Below are 17,387 nucleotides of genomic sequence, written 5' to 3'. Positions count from 1 at the left end.
TGAAATATTAAGAAATAAGAATATGTGTAAATTTAAATACAAGTGACAAATTTAAGCTAATTCAGGTTTTTTTTTACAATTGAATAGGTTTTAAACATTTAGAGGTGAATGGTGTATATAATAATATCTCATTAACGGATTTTCAATTTATGATTATATTTTATACTAGCTGAAGGGCCCAGCTTACCCATGGAAAAAATTTAATTTTTTAAAAAATCGATTTTTTTTAGTCTTTAACACCCGCCGACAACCCAAAAAATGTCAGTCCATTAGGTCTAGCCGTTTGGTCGGCTATAAGGAACATATATGAATGTCTTGTTTTATTATAGATTTTGATTCTGTAATTTTAGGAAGAAAGTAATTGGACGGCGTCCATATTAATAAAGCAGTAATTTCTGCATGTATATTTGTTTGTTAAACCTGGGTGAGTACGAGGAAGTGTAATTTCCAGACAAAACTGGGTTCCCAGGCTAGATAAAAAATAGTGTAAACATTAGAGTAAACTTTTTGAAAAAAGACAAAAAATAACAATATAATACATTCTTGTATTTAATGAATTTTGATTAACTGTTGTGTAAATTATTAGGTTTGTTGTCACTAGTAAAATTAAGTTATTGACTTAAAAAGTGAAAAAGTTGAAGTTATATTTTTTTTTGATTAATCACTCAATAGAATATTAAATTAGTCAAAGTCTAAAGATTTATAAGTCTTTTTTTCAGTAGTTTTCCTTGTAAATAAATATCTTAAATGGTGCCATTACATACAAATATTATAAATCATTACTTTTTCATTGAAATTTATTGTTTGTATATTGGAGTTTGATTAAAATTAACCCGTGGGCTTTCGTTTTCAAATAATGCTATTTTGATTTTTTTCAAATTGAGTGCTTAAAATAAAAATAAATTTTCTACTTTTTCGGTTTAGATTGTTGCGCTTGTTAGGGTCCATTTAAAGACACTTTTAAGTTTAGTTACAAACAAAAACACTGTTTTTAACACTTTTCGGCAAAAGTCTTTGACAAAGACATAGTTGCACTGTAAAGCTTTTGAATTTTTTACTTCACATAAATTAAGTGAAATTAACATATGACATTGACTTTAAAAGTTCCGAAGTGCTTGGCGTCTTTAATTAATATACTATTTATACTTAAAATGTTAAGAACCTTTAAAAAAACACTGATTAAACTGTTTGTACTATAATGAGGTAAATTAAAATAATTTGAAATGAAAAATTCACAGCCTATTCTACGTTATGTTATTTAAGAAACACTAGATGATGTAAAGTCACGACATCAGAGATCAAACTAATAAACAATGAATAAGTTTTTTTTTAATGTTTTTAATTTATGTTCATTGGAAATCTAAAAATCTAAAAAAGATTTAAGTAAAGCCTTTATCAAATGCTATGTTTACTTTTTAAATGCCTTGCAAGACTGCTATGAGTGGTAAATGTATTGTCGCATTGATTGCAGGGATATTTAACCCCCTCATGTTTTACTTCAATGTGTCTCTTTAAAGAATCCTTAATGTGCGTCACATAGTCGCACTGATCACACATAAAACTCTTAGACTTTTCGTGAACTTTCTGAATGTGACTTTTTAAGTGTCGCGATAGGGCCCCGACATAATCACACTTGTTACAGGGATATTTCACATCTTCGTGCTTGCTTCCAACGTGTAATTTCAAATTTTGCATTGCCGAAGACGAGTATTCACACTGATCACAAAAATACCGGATATCACTGTGCATTCGTTCCTTGTGCTTTCTCAGCGTTATAATCTCCATCGCCTGATATTCACATTGATCACAGGGATACCTAACACCCTCGTGTTTGCTCTGCTTGTGTGTATTCAAATATATCTTTCGTGTTGCCACATATTCACACAGGTCACAGGGAAAACGTTCTCCGTCGTGCATGTTTTCTTTGTGACTCTTGAGTAGATGTTTCTTCTTCGTTGAGTAAGTACATTGATCACAGTTTAGAACTAAATATTTGAAAAATTGAAACAAGATTAAAAAAATTTCAAGGGACTTTTACAGTGGCCGAAATAATTCTTAAAACTACCCTTACAAATTATTTGACAAATCTCGGCAATTTTCTTTCTCTTTTTTGCTCACCCGAAGAACGTGATTTACTATGTTTAACTTTCTGAGACAACATTTTATGAATAATGAGAAGTCCTTTAGCTAAGAAGGCTGCGTTGAACTTGAACTGGCCAATCAACAGAAGTGGATTAATTCAACCATATATACATAGTTCAACCATATATACGTTGTTCAACAATATTTACGTAGTTTAGCCATATTTACGTAGTTTAAACCATATTTACGTAGTTCAACCATATTTACGTAGTTCAGACATATTTACGTAGTTCAACCATATTTACGCAGTTTAAACCATATTTACGTAGTTCAACCATATTAACGTAGTTCAGCCATATTTACGTAGTTCAACCATATTTACGTAGTTTAAACCATATATAAGTTGTTCAATCATATTTACGTAGTTTAACCATATTTACGTAGTTAAACCATATTTACGTAGTTCAACCATATTAACGTAGTTCAGCCATATTTACGTAGTTCAACCATAATTACGTAGTTCAACAATATTTACGTAGTTCAACCATATTTACGTAGTTCAACAATATTTACGTAGTTCAACCATATTTACGTAGTTCAACCATATTTACGTAGTTAAACCATATTTACGTCGTTTAACCATATACATGTAGGTTAACCATTTATACATTGTACAGCCATATTTACGTAGTTTTAACCATATATAAGTTGTTAAACCATATTTACGTAGTTCAACCATATATACGTTGTTAAACCATATTTACGGAGTTCAACCATACTTACGTAGTTCAACCATATTTACGTAGTTCAACCATATTTACGAAGTTCAACAATAATGAGTTTCCTAAAGGTTAAAGTTTAGCAATAAAAACTTCAGAAAGTGCTTACTGCTTGTGCTTAAATAATATTTTTTTGATGGTTATTGTATCGTTAGAACTGACGAGGGTCAACCCAATAAATGTGGAACTAACATCTACTTTTTTTACTCTACAGAGCTTTGGTCCATCCCCATCACCGAATTTTAAATATTTTTTNGGGGGTAAAGAGAAAAAACATCATTATTAGTTTAAGAGAGTCTTTAAATATTTATTTTTGAAGCTGCTTCTTCAAGGTCTTCCCAAGTTTCTATTTTCTACCTGCTAAACCTTAATGATTTTCATTCTAAATACATAGAAAATGTCTTATTTACTTTATATTTTACTTTGTAGAAGGTTTATAATTCATACCTGTATCCATATCGTCTTTTCGATCCGGTTCCAGGCCATGATCATCCTTCATGTGTTTCTTCAAACTGAACTGTGTGCTACAGATTATACCACACATATCACAGGGATAGTTCACGTCGTGGATGGTTCTCTTGTGTCGTTGCAAGTTAGAACTGTCGTTAAAAATAAATTCGCACAAGTCACATTGGAAACGAGGCCCATCTGATCCACTGTGCATTGTTCGCATGTGTCGTTTTAAATTTCCTTTATCATTGCACACAAACTCACATTTATCACATGGATACTCAACTCCTTCATGAATACTCAACTTGTGATTCTTTAAAGTATTTTTGGCTGCTCCCACGAAATCACAGAGGTCACATTCAAAGTACTTAGCTTCATGTTCCCTTAGCTTGTGCTTTTTCAATTCATTCAGTTTAAACGCAATAAAGTCGCATTTAAAACAGGGATACTCTTCTGGTAAATCATCGGGATCTAACAACAATAAAAATCAAATAAGGCCTTATAAATAAGATCTTAATCTTATTGTATATTAGTATCTATGTATTGTATGTATATATGACGGATTTTGGTAATGTCGATTTGGTAATGACAATTTGGTAAGGTGACAATTTGGTAATGACATTTCGGTAACGTCATAAAAGTGACAATCTGGTTATGAAAATTTGGTAATGACAATTTGTTAACGACATATACTACTGCAATGTAACTAATACGGCTTGAAGAGGCTAAATTCTTATAATATTAACGTACTTCAGTTATGTTAAGGCCCAACCTCAAGTTTAAACAAAGAAAATCAGCGAACATGTTAATAAAACAGCCGGAAGTCTCCCTCACTATGAAGGAAACGCAAAATTGTCTAGTATGTTGTTAAGAAAATAAAAAGTAATACCTTTATCTTTATAATTTTGTTCTTGTAGACACTGTTTTCTTCTTTGATGCTTTTTAAAATTAAATAGATCACTGCAGGAGAAATCACAATCATCACAGGTATATTTACTTTCTTTATGTTTGCTTCTATTGTGAAGTTTTAATTTCCACTTTGAAGTCCCAACATAGTCACACTTTTTACATAAAAATTCCTTCTTATTGTGTTCAGATTCTACATGATGTTTCAAGTTGAGTTTACTGGTACTAACATAGTCGCACTCTTCGCATTCTTCAAACAATTTCTCCTCTTCCTTGCCATCTGAAACATGGGTGTCAATTTTCTTGAAAAATCATTCCCCCCCCCCTTTTATGAGAATAATTTTTTCTCCAGAAGGTAGGTATGCTTGGGCGTAAAGCAAAATATTTTTTATAGGTTTTTTTCGCTGAATTAGGGGAAATAAATTACTTTTGGGGGGAACATATTTCATAGGAGAAACAAGTTTTTTAGACCCAAAACATATAAACCATTCTTGAAATTACACATCCCTGAACTGCAATATGAGACCTATGATATATGTAGAAAGGAACTATTGATAATTCTAATTAATTTCCAAAAAGTTATAATTATTGTTAATTTAAAAATCGACTACGCTTAATTTTTAAATGAAAACTATTTTCAGGGGAACGGATTACTTACCTCATAATCTAATTTTTTTGGTTTTATAATATTTCCCACTAGATTAAATAGGATAGGTTCAAAAAGTTTTTTGTTTTCAAGCTTTATGTTTTTGAACCTATCCTATTTAATCTAGTGGGAAATATTATAAACCAAAAAAATTAGATTATGAGGCAAGTAATCCGTTCCCCTGAAAATAGTTTTCATTTAAAAATTAAGCGTAGTCGATTTTTAAATTAACAATAATTATAACTTTTTGGAAATTAATTAGAATTATCATTTTTTTCTACAAAAAACCTTTAACAATTTAGAACGTCAAACAATTTTTAATTGCAATTATTATTTACCTTTTAAATGTTCTTTTTCATCTTTAACCCTAGAAGACTCTGACTGATTTTGCTGCACGGCTTTTACAGGAAGATCATCCATATCCTCCACTGCAACCTTAATATCTTCAAACTCAATCAAAGCATCATCGCCATCCTCTCTCTCCTCCACCTCACGCCCTGGAAGAATGAATTTCATCCCTAAACCAGGATCAAAACTAAACCAATTCAATCCCAGTTTATACATTTTGGTTGTACACGCTATATGATGTCTGGCAGTGTTTACAAGCAAAGTTTTTATATCTGCTATGTTATAGTGTTCAAACAGATGGATTTCTTCAATAAGATGAAGAAAATCTTCCAATCCATGTTTCAGGTTTAGTATATCAATCAGTAAATATTGAAGTATTCGTTGCTCTTCAGACATACATTCATAATTCTAGAATAAATATTAAATATAGAAACGTGTTAAAATGATATCCTAACTCTTTTTAATTAATTATATGAAAAAATGGCATTATATTAAACACCATTAGAGAGACTAGAGAAGTAATTTAAAGTGACCCTTAATTTAAAAATAAAAAATAGAAAGTGACATGTACGATTCACGCAGGTACCCTTTAAACCTTTGTTTATAGCTCGGGAACTTAATCATTTCAAATTTGGTTTTCTCCATGTAAGTGACTTGCAGATACAATCATAGAAATTGTCAAATTCAATAAGTTTGAATTGTTATTTAGACAGAAGTTTAAATGGTACCTTTCAGAATGGGACTCTTTAAATGGCCTGGAGAGCCTCCAGAAATGATATATAAAGTCTCTTTAAAAGTTGGACGCGGTTAAAACCAAACAAACTCTTCAACAAAGGGTAATTGGTGCTACACCATTGGTTATTACGAGAACACTTCCTGAGATGGAATTTGTAGAATTTGAGCCGCGGTTTAAATCCGCAAAAAACCGGTTTAAATTAAGTGGAGCCAATCATATTTAAACCGCGGCTTAAATTTAAACCGCCGCTCAAATTCTGTAAATTTGGCCATCGTAAACTTAAAAAATTAATTAATTTCTATATTTATCCCTGAAGCTTTTCCAGTAGTTCTAATCTTTGCTTCTTTATCTCCGTTTTATCCGGATTTTCGGAGGAGATTTTCCCCGGGTTTTCGGAGGAGATTTTCTCAAAACTGTCCGAGGAAATAAACATTTTAATCGAAAGATATTCAAAGCATCTGAAAGAATCCAGTTAAGTTTTAATTTATAAATGTTTTTTTGAGTATTAAAAGTAATTATGTTAAAAATAAGCTAGAACCATTAGTCTTTGGTGAACAAAATTAAGAATCAGTTTTAGGGTACGTCACCTTTGGTAAAATTGGGGGGACTTTCCCTTCTCTGGAAATATTGGTGGCTTTACTATGGAGAGCCAGTGGCGCCCCATTATTAGTGAGAATTATTTAAATTTTGATTTATATTTTACATAAGGGATCAAAATATTAAATAAAATGTAAAAGGTTCAGCTTTTATGTTTACTTTTAATATGCCTTCTCAAGTTTCTTAGATTTGTAAATGAAAAATCGCATTGATCACAAGGGTGCTTCCGTCCTTCATGTCTTTCCTCTATGTGGCGTTTTAATGAATATTTACAGGTAGAGATATATTCACATTGGTCACAGGGAAACCTGACTCCTTCATGCACCTTCCGTTTGTGTTTAAACAGATCACTTGCTAGTTTTCCAACATATTCACATTTAGAACAGGGAAATCTAACTCCTTCGTGTTTGCTCTTGATGTGTCGGGATAAATCTTGCATTGTTGTCGATGCATACTCACATTGATCACAGAAATAATTAATAGAGCCATGTTTTCTTTCTTGGTGTCTCTTCAAGGTGTAGATTTCTAACGCTTGATAATCACATTCGGTGCAAGGAAATCTAACTCCTTGATGTCTACTCTTTATGTGCACTTTCAGATATACTTTTCTTCCTGTCTCGTAATCACAGAGGTCACATCGAAATTTATCTTTTTCGTGAATATCTCTTCTATGTTCTCTCAAGCGAACTTTCTTGAAGGTTGAATAAACGCATTGGTCACAATAGTAAACCGTCTCCTTGTCGTCCACAACTTCTGAAATAAATTAACATTGGTTTAAAGGAGTTCACAAAAGTCAGAAACGATTTACCGCGATAATTTCAAGAACAGCGGAAGGTTTTGGAAAACATTATCGTTCCTAATAAAAACATTATCGTTCCTTATAAAAACTTAAGATATTTTCGTGCTCGTTCATCTACATATAATTATTTGCGTTGACTGTCTGTTTCTTGGTTTGTAAGTTTGTGTTCAAAAAACGTCAAAATGTAAAAATTTACTGCTTCCATCTCTAAAATGTTAGAAAATGAATTATTACGCCCGATTTATTAGTCAGTAATTTTGAATGCTACTTGATTTTTATTTATTGTGAAGACACTAAAAATAAATCAGAACTAATAAATACCTGGCTTAACTTTCGGATTAAACTCAGCTTTGGTCTCAGGTTCAGTTATGCCGTGCTCTAACTTCATGTGCTTCTTTAAATATCCCAGCGCACCACAAGTATATTCACACTCAGAACACGGGTACTTTTTACTGTTGTGTTTAGTCATTACATGTCTTTTTAAACTTGACTCGCCAGTGGCTTCATAATCACATTGCTCGCATGGAAACTGGACTCCTTTGAGCCGACTCTCCTTGTGCATTTCCAATGTAATCTTAGTCGACCCTGCATAATTACATTCGTAACAGTGGAAGGCTCTGCCAAAGTGTTTATGTCGTTTCAGATAAATATTCACACTCAATACAGGCATGCTCCCGCTCCGAAAGGAGCGGCGGAAGGCAGGTGGACATAAGCCACAACATTTCACCTTCAATGCCACATATTAGCTTTTTCGTCTTCCGACAGCCATGAGCCACATTATTTGAGCCTTCCAGCAATTAATAGGTCCTTAAATGATGAATTTAGTGCAATAAAATTGCAATTTTCAAAGATCCAGACGCTTTACGCAAAAGATGATACCTTTAAAGGCAGTGACCGGGGTTTAACTGAGTATACAATATTGTAGAAATCTTTTTTTAGGATTCATTTGAGACATATAAAATGCTTCCACGATGTATGATTACTGAGTTTGAGTGGAAAGTCGACGTTCAAAATCCCGAATTTGGGCGGGAACGTTTTCAGAATCGGTTTTTAAAATTATTAGATAACGACGACAAGAACTATAGTAAAAATAATAAGTAAACTAATTATATGTTTAGGAACATATTGCTCAAAATAAAGTTGTCAATAAATCAAGTTAGAATCAATCATTTCGTTTCCATCGTTATATTGAATTTCTTATTTTCTATGAATTTGTTCGCAGATGTCTACAAATTCTTTAAATGTCGTCTTTTCAATAAAAATTCCAGAAAATCTGCAGAAAATATTTGTGAATAATGAGAGATTAAAGAAATAATAATTGAATAAGATTACTTATTTTCGATTATAACAGATAATTTCTATCTTCTCAACCTGTTCCATAACAACTAATTAGTTTACTGTAGAATTAGTTGGCAGTTTACATTAAAAGGATTATTATTATTTCGATTTGAAACATAAATATAAAGATTTTATATATATCTTTTGCATGACGTCTCTGGCTTTTTGAAAATCACAATTTCAATGCACTAAATTTACTATTTAAAAAAAGTAATAATTGCTGGAAGACTCAAATGCTGTCGCATGGAAGACCGCACGGTTATGGTTCATGGCTATAGAAGACGAAAAAGTTAATATGTGGCATAGAAGGGAAAAGTGTTGTGGCTTATGACCACCTGCCTTCCCCCGCTCCCTCGAGGGTTAAATTTTTCAAACCAAAAATAAAAAACTCAAGAATGCAAAAATAAGTGGAAATGAAAAAAAATTTAAATTTTGACCTGGTATATCATCGCTTAGTTCATCCTTCAGTTCATCAATATTACGATGCTTTATTTGTTTATGTTTTCTCAGATTTACCTCACTTCTCGTCACATACTCACATTCATCACATTTAAAGACCAGACTTTCATGGCTAGACTTCTTATGCTTCCTCAGATTAAACATATCACTTGCTGCATAATTACATTGATCACAAGAATAAGCAATTCCATAATGTTTGGTCCTTTTGTGTTGAATCAGTGTTATTTTCGTTGTTGCAGCGTAATCACAGCTATCACAAAGGTAATTCTTTTCTTCGTGTTTACGATTTGTGTGTTGTTTTAAATATCTCTCATTGGATCCAACATAATCACAATGATAACAGGGGTAGATATTCTTTACAGGGTTCGTCTCATCCAAATCTACAACAAACAAGATACATTTAGAATCATGGTAAGAAAGTTTTCTGATGTCGGTAAACATTGATGGAGAAAATATCAAGATTATTGTTTTGAAAAAGATCAAAATATGTGTTTTTCGTACTTTTTCTTTCCTTTAGACGCAAAAAAAACGAAGAAAAAATGAATATATGAAAATATGTTCCCACACTCCGCATTGACCGCATTGAATTCCAAAAGGTGGAGAAAATGTCGCAGTTATACCATCTTAAAAGGTGTTTAATAGTGTAGATTACGTTTTTTGTCCGCAATTTTTAGAAAAAACGAGGATAATTTTATCATCATTGCTTAAACAAATCGGACATGTCTCTCTTTTTCAAATGTAGGCGCCAATCCCTCCTATACCTAAAGGGTCATCTTCTACCTCCAGCTCTTCTTTTAGAACATTTATTTCCTCAAGGGACAGTTCAGGGAGTACAGGACCAATTTCTTCATTTTTCCTAACTTTAAAGGCAGTGTTCATTAATGACAAAAGTTTGTGTTTGACAAAGAATATCAATTTGTAAACTATAAGTTTGTAACAAACAGAACGATATGTCTTTATGAGCTCAAGACAAAGCCAATAAATGATTGAAAAAGAAAAAGAATTAACTTATAATTAGGAGAATAAAGAGAAAAAAATCTGCAAGTTTAATCCGAATTTTTATTCTTACTTTCAAAGCTTCTAAAACCATTCAAAATTTCCTTAAAGAGGGGACAGGAGAGTTCTTGGTATAAATTTGTGTACCTTGAAATGATATAATTTAGCTTATCTATAAAATAAATATTTGTATATATGATAGCTATAGCTGGCAAAACAGCTGGACCGAATGGCCTGATTTTTTTAGAGAACACATGGGTAACAAAATCGATATTTTTTTTTTTAAATTAAAAACATTTCCGATTTTTTTTTCAAGTGTTCTTAAAATTCCACGGGCAATGCCGGACACTTCAGCTAGTAATTTTATAGGAGTTAGACAAATTAATTGTGAGCACTTCCTTTAATCTTTATAAACTCGTCATCATTTGCCCCCGAGATCTCGTTCAGCCAGTTTAATCCTGATTTATAAACATTGTTAATTGACAATATTTGCTGTTGAGCTGTGCCAAGCAGCAAGGTTTTTACATCCACCCCGTTCTGTTGTTCTTGGATAAGATGTAAAATATCTTCTAAACCCTGTTTTAGGTTTAATAAGTCCGCCAGAATTCGCTTCAACTTTTCTTTATCACCATTAAGAGGTCCGCCATTCTACGCGAAAATAGAAAAATTTATTAATGTGTAACTAAAAAATATGTTGATGATCTAACACACAAATAATTTCACCGATGGGTTTAAAAGATTTTTTAAACTGACTGTCATCAACAGGCCCGTAAACAGGATTTTTATAGCCGGGGGGAGGGCAAGAGGACTATTGCCATCCCCCCTCATCCTGTGTACGTTAATGGTTATCAATCAAAATACTAAGCTAAGGAATATTTAAGAAATTTCTTCAAGTTCCAACTTCTTAACAATATTTTGTAATTTCCTAGAGAACGATTTTTGGACCCCCCCCCCTTCTATCAATTTTGTACATGCACCTCATATTTAACACATGGATAAAGTTGGTCAAGTGGCCGCAGCACCCGGCCTCCTAGCCTGTCCTAGCCGCGGCGCTCGGCCACAAGCCGGTTCTAGCCGCAGCACTCGGCCCTCTAGCCTGTCCTAGCAGCAGCGCTCGGCCCAGAAAGTGTCTAAACCCGACCCTAAACATATACTAATTTTGTTATAAATTGTTGAAATTGAAGGTTTGCCCTGGCCGCAGCACTCGGCCCCCTAGCCTGTCCTAGCCGCAGGGCCAGCCCCAAATATTTTCCTTACCTAACCTGACCCTGAAATAATACAAAATAAATACTTTTTTATTGAAAAATTTTGAAATCTAGGTCATGTACAACATTAATAGAAGGGAGGGTGGTGCCAGTGGGGCAGTTGTCCAAAAATCGTTCTCTAGGAGAGCCTCCAATATTTAATCCTTTCCAATATTAATATCAATGATTTTAAAATTAGGTGTGTGTGCGCCGGGGAGAAGGTAATCGTTGTAGATTTTTCAATTCCTGAAGTTGATTTGAGGAGGTAACAGCAACTGTTTCACTGAATTCTTCCATTTTTACTAAACATTGACCTAGAACAATAATTGACATGATAATAGGGAAGAATAAAAAGAACCTCCCCCCCAAAAAAAAAATATTTCGATTGTATTAAAAAAGCTAAAAGATGTCTCAACATGTTTAGTGCTGTAACACTGTGTTTCTCAATCAAATCTATGGGTCCGTCCTAGTGACCAGACTTTCATGGNGTCAAGACACTTTCTGGGCCGAGCGCTGCGGCTAGGACAGGATAGTTGTCCGAGCGCTGCGGCCACATGGTCAATTATATCCATGTCTAACATATAAGATCCATGTACAAAATTGATAGGAGGGGGGGTCCAATCGTTCTCTAGGAAATTACCAAATCTATTAACTCAACATCCCCTCCCCACTTGTAAAATCTCTTTTCTTCATATATGTTAATTATAGAAAGAATCTGTTTAGTTAACCATAGATTTAAAGAGAGATATGATTATTGAAGTAAGAGATCACCATTGCAAAATATAATGATATGTCGATAAATATGAAAAAACTGTACCTCTCAGAAAACTATTAAACATGATTTAAACTCCAAATCCCGAAAAATTGTTTGAAACTATTCCTATTTTGGCTGGGGCTTTTGTTTATGTATTTTATTAATCCGTTTACTGGCTCTATGTTTAGAAGGATGGTTCAGGTTGTAAGATGTTGGGAAAAGTTTGCGGCACTTCGTCGAGAATATTTTATAATTTTTTGTTAGGTCTCAGTCGGAAAATTTTCCCACCATCCCCACCTGGGGCTTATATAGGATTTTGTACGATAAAATACAACGTACTATGTAATATGCATGGCTTAACCAATACAATAACCTTGATTATAACTGCATATATGCTGGTGTGGAACTATAACTCGCCCCTCCCCCCCCCTCCCCATTACAATAATACAAAGTTACAAACTCCAATTATTGGAACCAATTGCAGATCATCCTCCCTTGAAAAAATGGGTCCCAAGTAAATAAAGGGATGTTGCCCCTTCGATTTTTTCCGGTTATGTTATTCGATCGATATTTTAAAGAAATAACATTTTTAAAAATTGCACCACATTAATTCCTTCACTCTTTTTCAATCTAATTAGAGGATTTGAAGTTTGACGTAAAAATAACCGAAATAAACAATTGTAAACAAATTTTATCAGGTGGGGGGAATTTTTCATGCACGCTTATAAAAGTTTTTCTCGTAAAAATTACCGAAATACTTACGAACCGTACCCGGAGGGGTGGGCCGGGGGGGGGGGAAATTATAAATATTTTTAACCTCCCTGAAAAGCCACATTTGGGCCAAACATAAATCTATACTTAAACTACGGTTCGAAATTTTTTTTACATTTTTTGTAGCAGATGGCGCAAACCTCAGGATATTTCACTTGACTCAAGCAATAACTAGTTTCTTGTTTTCGACAATTACAGAAAGTCAGTCAATCTTAATTTATATTTCTCAGGGAATATATTTTTGCAAACTATAAGAGCAAAACAGAGACAAGTCCATTCCTGTCAAAGAAGGACAGAGGGACTTCGATAAGAAAGACTATTTTTTCGACAGGGGGGCTAGACCCCCCTTCTCCCCCCCTTACAAAAGTGCTAGTTGCGGTTGCGCAACTGTTTTTATAGACAGTAACCAAAATGTAATCTTTTATCTTGCATAATGAGGAACCTAGCATAATGCTAAACTTGATAATAACAGTATAAAGTCAATATGGACGATAAGATGCTAAATCAAATTCAGGGGCGAAACATTAAGGGCCCATTATACGTCCATAATCACTATTATGTAGAAAATTAGTCCAGATAAACACAGACCGCTTTATAAAAACGAAAACGTCATTTTTTCTATAAGAACGAATCTTTCCTATTTAACAAAATGGGCTAATTTTTATTTTTAGGTGTAAAATCAAATTTGAGAAGTTACGATGTAACAAAGTCGTACAGCGATTCCTCTTAAATTAACGTCTTCCTTACGTCAAATTTGAGTGATATGAGGATAAAATATTCCTTAAATTTGTTAACCCTTGATTAAACTATACTTATTGTTATCACAAGTAGAAGATCGTTTGCCCATTGTGTGATATTATTTAACTATAGAGATAAGAATTTTAAATAATTCAACAGTTTAAACGTTCTATAGGTGTACCTTATAAACATTAAAAAAACTAAATTTCAGATTTTATATATGTATCTTATATAATATTTGCTACTATACTTCAGATTTTATATATGTATAACTTATATACATTAGCTACTATTGTTCAGATTTTATATATGAACCTTTTATACATTTATAGCTACTATAGTTAAGATTTTATATATGTATAACTTATATACATTAGCTACTTTAGTTCAGATTTTTTATATGAACCTTATATACATTAGCTACTATAGTTCAGATTTTATATATGAACCTAATATACATTAGCTACTACAGTTCAGATTTTATATATGAACCTTATTTACATTAGCTGCTATAGTTCAGATCTTGTATATGAACCTTATATAGGTTAGCTACTATAGTTCAGATTTTATATATGAACCTTATAAATATTAGCTACTATAGTTCAGATTTTATATATGAACCTTTTATACATTAGCTACTATAGTGAAGGTTTTATATATGTTCCTTATATACATTAGCTACTATAGTTCAGATTTTATATATGTACCTTATATACTTTAGTTACTATAGTTCAGATTTTATTTATGGACCATATATACATTAGCTACTATAGTTCAGATTTTACAAATGAACCGTATCGTATATAATATTAGCTACTATAGTTAAGATTTTATATATGAACCTTATATACATTAGCTACTATAGTGAAGATTTTATATATAAACCTTATATACATCAGCTACTATAGTTCAGATTTTATATATGAACCTTATATACATCAGCTACTATAGTTCAGATTTCATATATGTTCCTTAAATACATTAGCTACTATAGTTCAGATTTTATATATGTTCCTTGAATACATTAACTACTATACTTCAGATCTTATATATGAACCTTATATACTTTAGCTATTACAGTTCAGATTTATATATGAACCTTATATACATTAACTACAATAGTGAAGATTTTATATATATTCCTTAAATACATTAACTACTATAGTTCAGATCTTATATATGTTCCTTAAATACATTAACTACTATACTTCAGATCTTATATATGAACCTTATATACATTAACTACAATAGTGAAGATTTTATAAATGTTCCTTAAATACATTAGCTACTATAGTTCAGATCTTATATATGTTCCTTAAATACATTAACTACTATACTTCAGATCTTATATATGAACCTTATATACATTAACTACAATAGTGAAGATTTTATATATGTTCCTTAAATACATTAGCTACTATAGTTCAGATCTTACATATGTTCCTTAAATACATTAACTACTATACTTCAGATCTTATATATGTACCTTAATATACTTTAGCTATTACAGTTCAGATTTTATATATGAACTTTATATACATTAGCTACTATAGTTCAGATTTTATGTATGTACCTTAATATACATTAGCTACTATAGTTCAGATTTTATGTATGTACCTTAATATACATTAGCTACTATAGTTCAGATTTTATATATGTACCTTAATATACATTAGCTACTATAGTTCAGATTTTATGTATGTACCTTAATATACATTAGCTACTATAGTTCAGATTTTATATATGAACTTTATATACATTTTAGCTACTATAGTTCAGATTTAATATATGTACCTTTTATGCATCAGCTACTATAGTTCAGATTTAATATATGTACCTTTTATACATCAGCTACTATAGTTCAGATTTTATATATGAACCTTATATACATGAGCTAGTTCAGATTTTTTATATTTACCGTATAAACATTATAGCTGCTATAGTTCAGATTTTATATATGAACCTTATATGCATTACAGCTACTTTAGTTTTCTCTCTCATTCAAGTTATTATTGTAAATTATTTTTACATCTAAGAATGGTAATTTTTGTGACTTGCATCTTTTTTCCATTCTTGGATTTTTTTCTTTTAACTTTGAGTTTTTTCTTTTAAATTGGAGCTTTCATTTTTTTGAAAGTGAATTTTTTTTAATCTAATCCTAATAATTGTTAATATTATTGATGATTAGAAGAGAGAATTATTAATCAAGTGTTTTGTTGGATTGGAATTCTTTCTTCTTAAATAGGGTATTTTTCAATTGCTTGCAGTCTTAATATCTTGATTGGAGTTTTTTATTCTTGGTTCAAGTTTACTTTCTGTACTCGTTTATTCTTAATTAAAGTCTTTTTTAATGATTGGAGTCTTTTTTCTTAAATATAATAATATATTTATAATTGGAGTCTTTTCCTAGCTCCTGATTTCAGTCTTTCTTTATAATTGGAACACTATCTTTATAATTCGAAATTTTTCATCTAAATTGCAGTATTTTTTATCTAAACCTTTTTGGTCAAATTGGAGACTTTTATTTTTAATTGGAGTCCTTTCTGCTAATTTGGAGTCTATTCTTTCAAATTTTCTTTTTAAATAAAAATGAACTCTTCTAAACTACATGACAGTATATTTGGTTTTATGTAAAGGCATATCTTTGCTCAAAACTGCAACATTTTCTGTATAAAATATAAATTGATTAGAAAGAACTCTCATAATGTGAAGTAAATCAAACTGGTTTAATGCCTGGTAAAAAATGTTTAATATCCTTGTGTTTAATGCACAAATCCTTTATAATTTGGATAATTAATGTAATTATACTCATGGAATGATCTAATAACCTCAAGGTGCACAAATTTAATGGTTTTATACTAAACATACAATCTTCAAAGGTTGGCTAACTCTTGGATTAGGTAAATTACAATACGTCTTGTTAAATATTTTTATTAAGACAAATTATATATGATAAATATTCAGGGTTATCCGTAAAGATTAAAACTTAAGAAACTTCAGTAAACAGTGAACAGTTTACATATTCAATTCAGTACAAGAGGTGTCCCATGAACAGTTTACATATTCAATTCAGTACAGGGTGTCCCATAAACAGTTTAAATATTCAATTCAGTACAGGGTGCCCATGAACATGGGAATTAAGTGACGAATATGATATTGTCTTTGTCAAGAATTAGCGTTGTAAATTCAATGGTCAAAATAAAGTTACGTCTGCACTAGCGTTTTTTCTCTAATGAGAAAACGGTTTTGTTATTCTGCAAAACATTGTATAATGTTCTTTCTGTAACATTTCTGCAAGATAAGAAGTTAAAAGTAACAACTGCACTACTACTTAGTACAACACTATACAAAAAAATATCTTAACTCTTTAAGACGTCATTGTATAATAATATCATTCACATTATTTTAATGGGTATTATTAAGTGGGAAAAGGTTGTTATCGGGATTATTATTTTTTCTAGTTAATGTTTAGGATCAAAATTTTAAAATACTTTTATTTTGATCGAAAACAAACCATAAAAAGTAAAAACACAGCAAAACCTTTTTCGCTCACATGATACCCATTACAATAACATATAAAGTTTTATTCAATTTTACTCAACATATTTAATAGCAGGTCGATTAAAGTTTTATTCAATTTTACTCAACATATTTAATAGAAGGTCGATATAAAGTTACTTTATATCACTGTGTTGTAGGTGCGTTATCACCTTCTACAACGGGAAAAATTAGGTACGAAGTTTT

The 17,387-nt window shown here is 31.5% G+C and overlaps 2 protein-coding genes across 3 annotated transcripts; both read right to left on the bottom strand.

The window, feature by feature from the left end:
- Window positions 1-6,402, bottom strand: LOC111707484 (zinc finger protein 431). Of its 2 annotated transcripts, XR_002766448.1 has the most exons (6): window positions 6,258-6,402; window positions 5,202-5,619; window positions 4,201-4,497; window positions 3,309-3,782; window positions 912-1,985; window positions 1-618 (listed from the first exon to the last, which is right to left on the bottom strand). XR_002766448.1 is itself a non-coding variant. In XM_023480593.1 (5 exons), exons 1-5 carry the CDS (start codon window positions 6,378-6,380, stop codon window positions 1,396-1,398), a joined length of 1,902 nt encoding a protein of 633 aa, XP_023336361.1. In that variant the 5' UTR covers window positions 6,381-6,402; the 3' UTR covers window positions 1-1,395. The 2 variants fall into 2 exon arrangements, 1 of the variants encoding a protein (XP_023336361.1); XM_023480593.1 differs by having other exon boundaries at window positions 1-1,985.
- A 2-nt stretch (window positions 6,403-6,404) lies between these two features.
- LOC111707485 (zinc finger autosomal protein) lies at window positions 6,405-12,300 on the bottom strand. Its single transcript, XM_023480594.1, has 7 exons — window positions 12,198-12,300; window positions 11,627-11,694; window positions 10,535-10,784; window positions 9,902-10,000; window positions 9,119-9,520; window positions 7,665-7,928; window positions 6,405-7,297 (listed from the first exon to the last, which is right to left on the bottom strand). The coding sequence occupies exons 1-7, from the start codon at window positions 12,217-12,219 to the stop codon at window positions 6,687-6,689; spliced, it is 1,716 nt and encodes a 571-aa protein (XP_023336362.1). The 5' UTR covers window positions 12,220-12,300; the 3' UTR covers window positions 6,405-6,686.
- Between the last annotated feature and the right edge of the window lie 5,087 nt (window positions 12,301-17,387).

Source organism: Eurytemora carolleeae, unplaced genomic scaffold, assembly GCF_000591075.1.
Source record: "Eurytemora carolleeae unplaced genomic scaffold, Eaff_2.0 scaffold804, whole genome shotgun sequence".
NCBI lineage: Eukaryota > Metazoa > Arthropoda > Copepoda > Calanoida > Temoridae > Eurytemora > Eurytemora carolleeae.
Note: the sequence above shows the minus strand (reverse complement) of the source record. Positions and strands in the feature narration are given on the sequence as shown.

What these genes read in the sequence shown, in the direction of transcription:
- LOC111707484 (XM_023480593.1), bottom strand. Translation starts at nt 6,380, where the DNA reads ATGTTTATTTCCTCGGACAGTTTTGAGAAAATCTCCTCCGAAAACCCG. An exon ending in TGAAAAAGAACATTTAAAAG is followed by an intron (nt 4,498 to 5,201) that starts GTAAATAATAAT and finishes CCCATGTTTCAG; the next exon opens with ATGGCAAGGAAGAGGAGAAA. An exon ending in AAAAGACGATATGGATACAG is followed by an intron (nt 1,986 to 3,308) that starts GTATGAATTATA and finishes TCAAATATTTAG; the next exon opens with TTCTAAACTGTGATCAATGT.
- LOC111707485 (XM_023480594.1), bottom strand. Translation starts at nt 12,219, where the DNA reads ATGTTTAATAGTTTTCTGAGAG. An exon ending in GTTTAATAGTTTTCTGAGAG is followed by an intron (nt 11,695 to 12,197) that starts GTACAGTTTTTT and finishes TTATTGTTCTAG; the next exon opens with GTCAATGTTTAGTAAAAATG. An exon ending in ACTAAGCGATGATATACCAG is followed by an intron (nt 7,929 to 9,118) that starts GTCAAAATTTAA and finishes GTAATTATGCAG; the next exon opens with GGTCGACTAAGATTACATTG.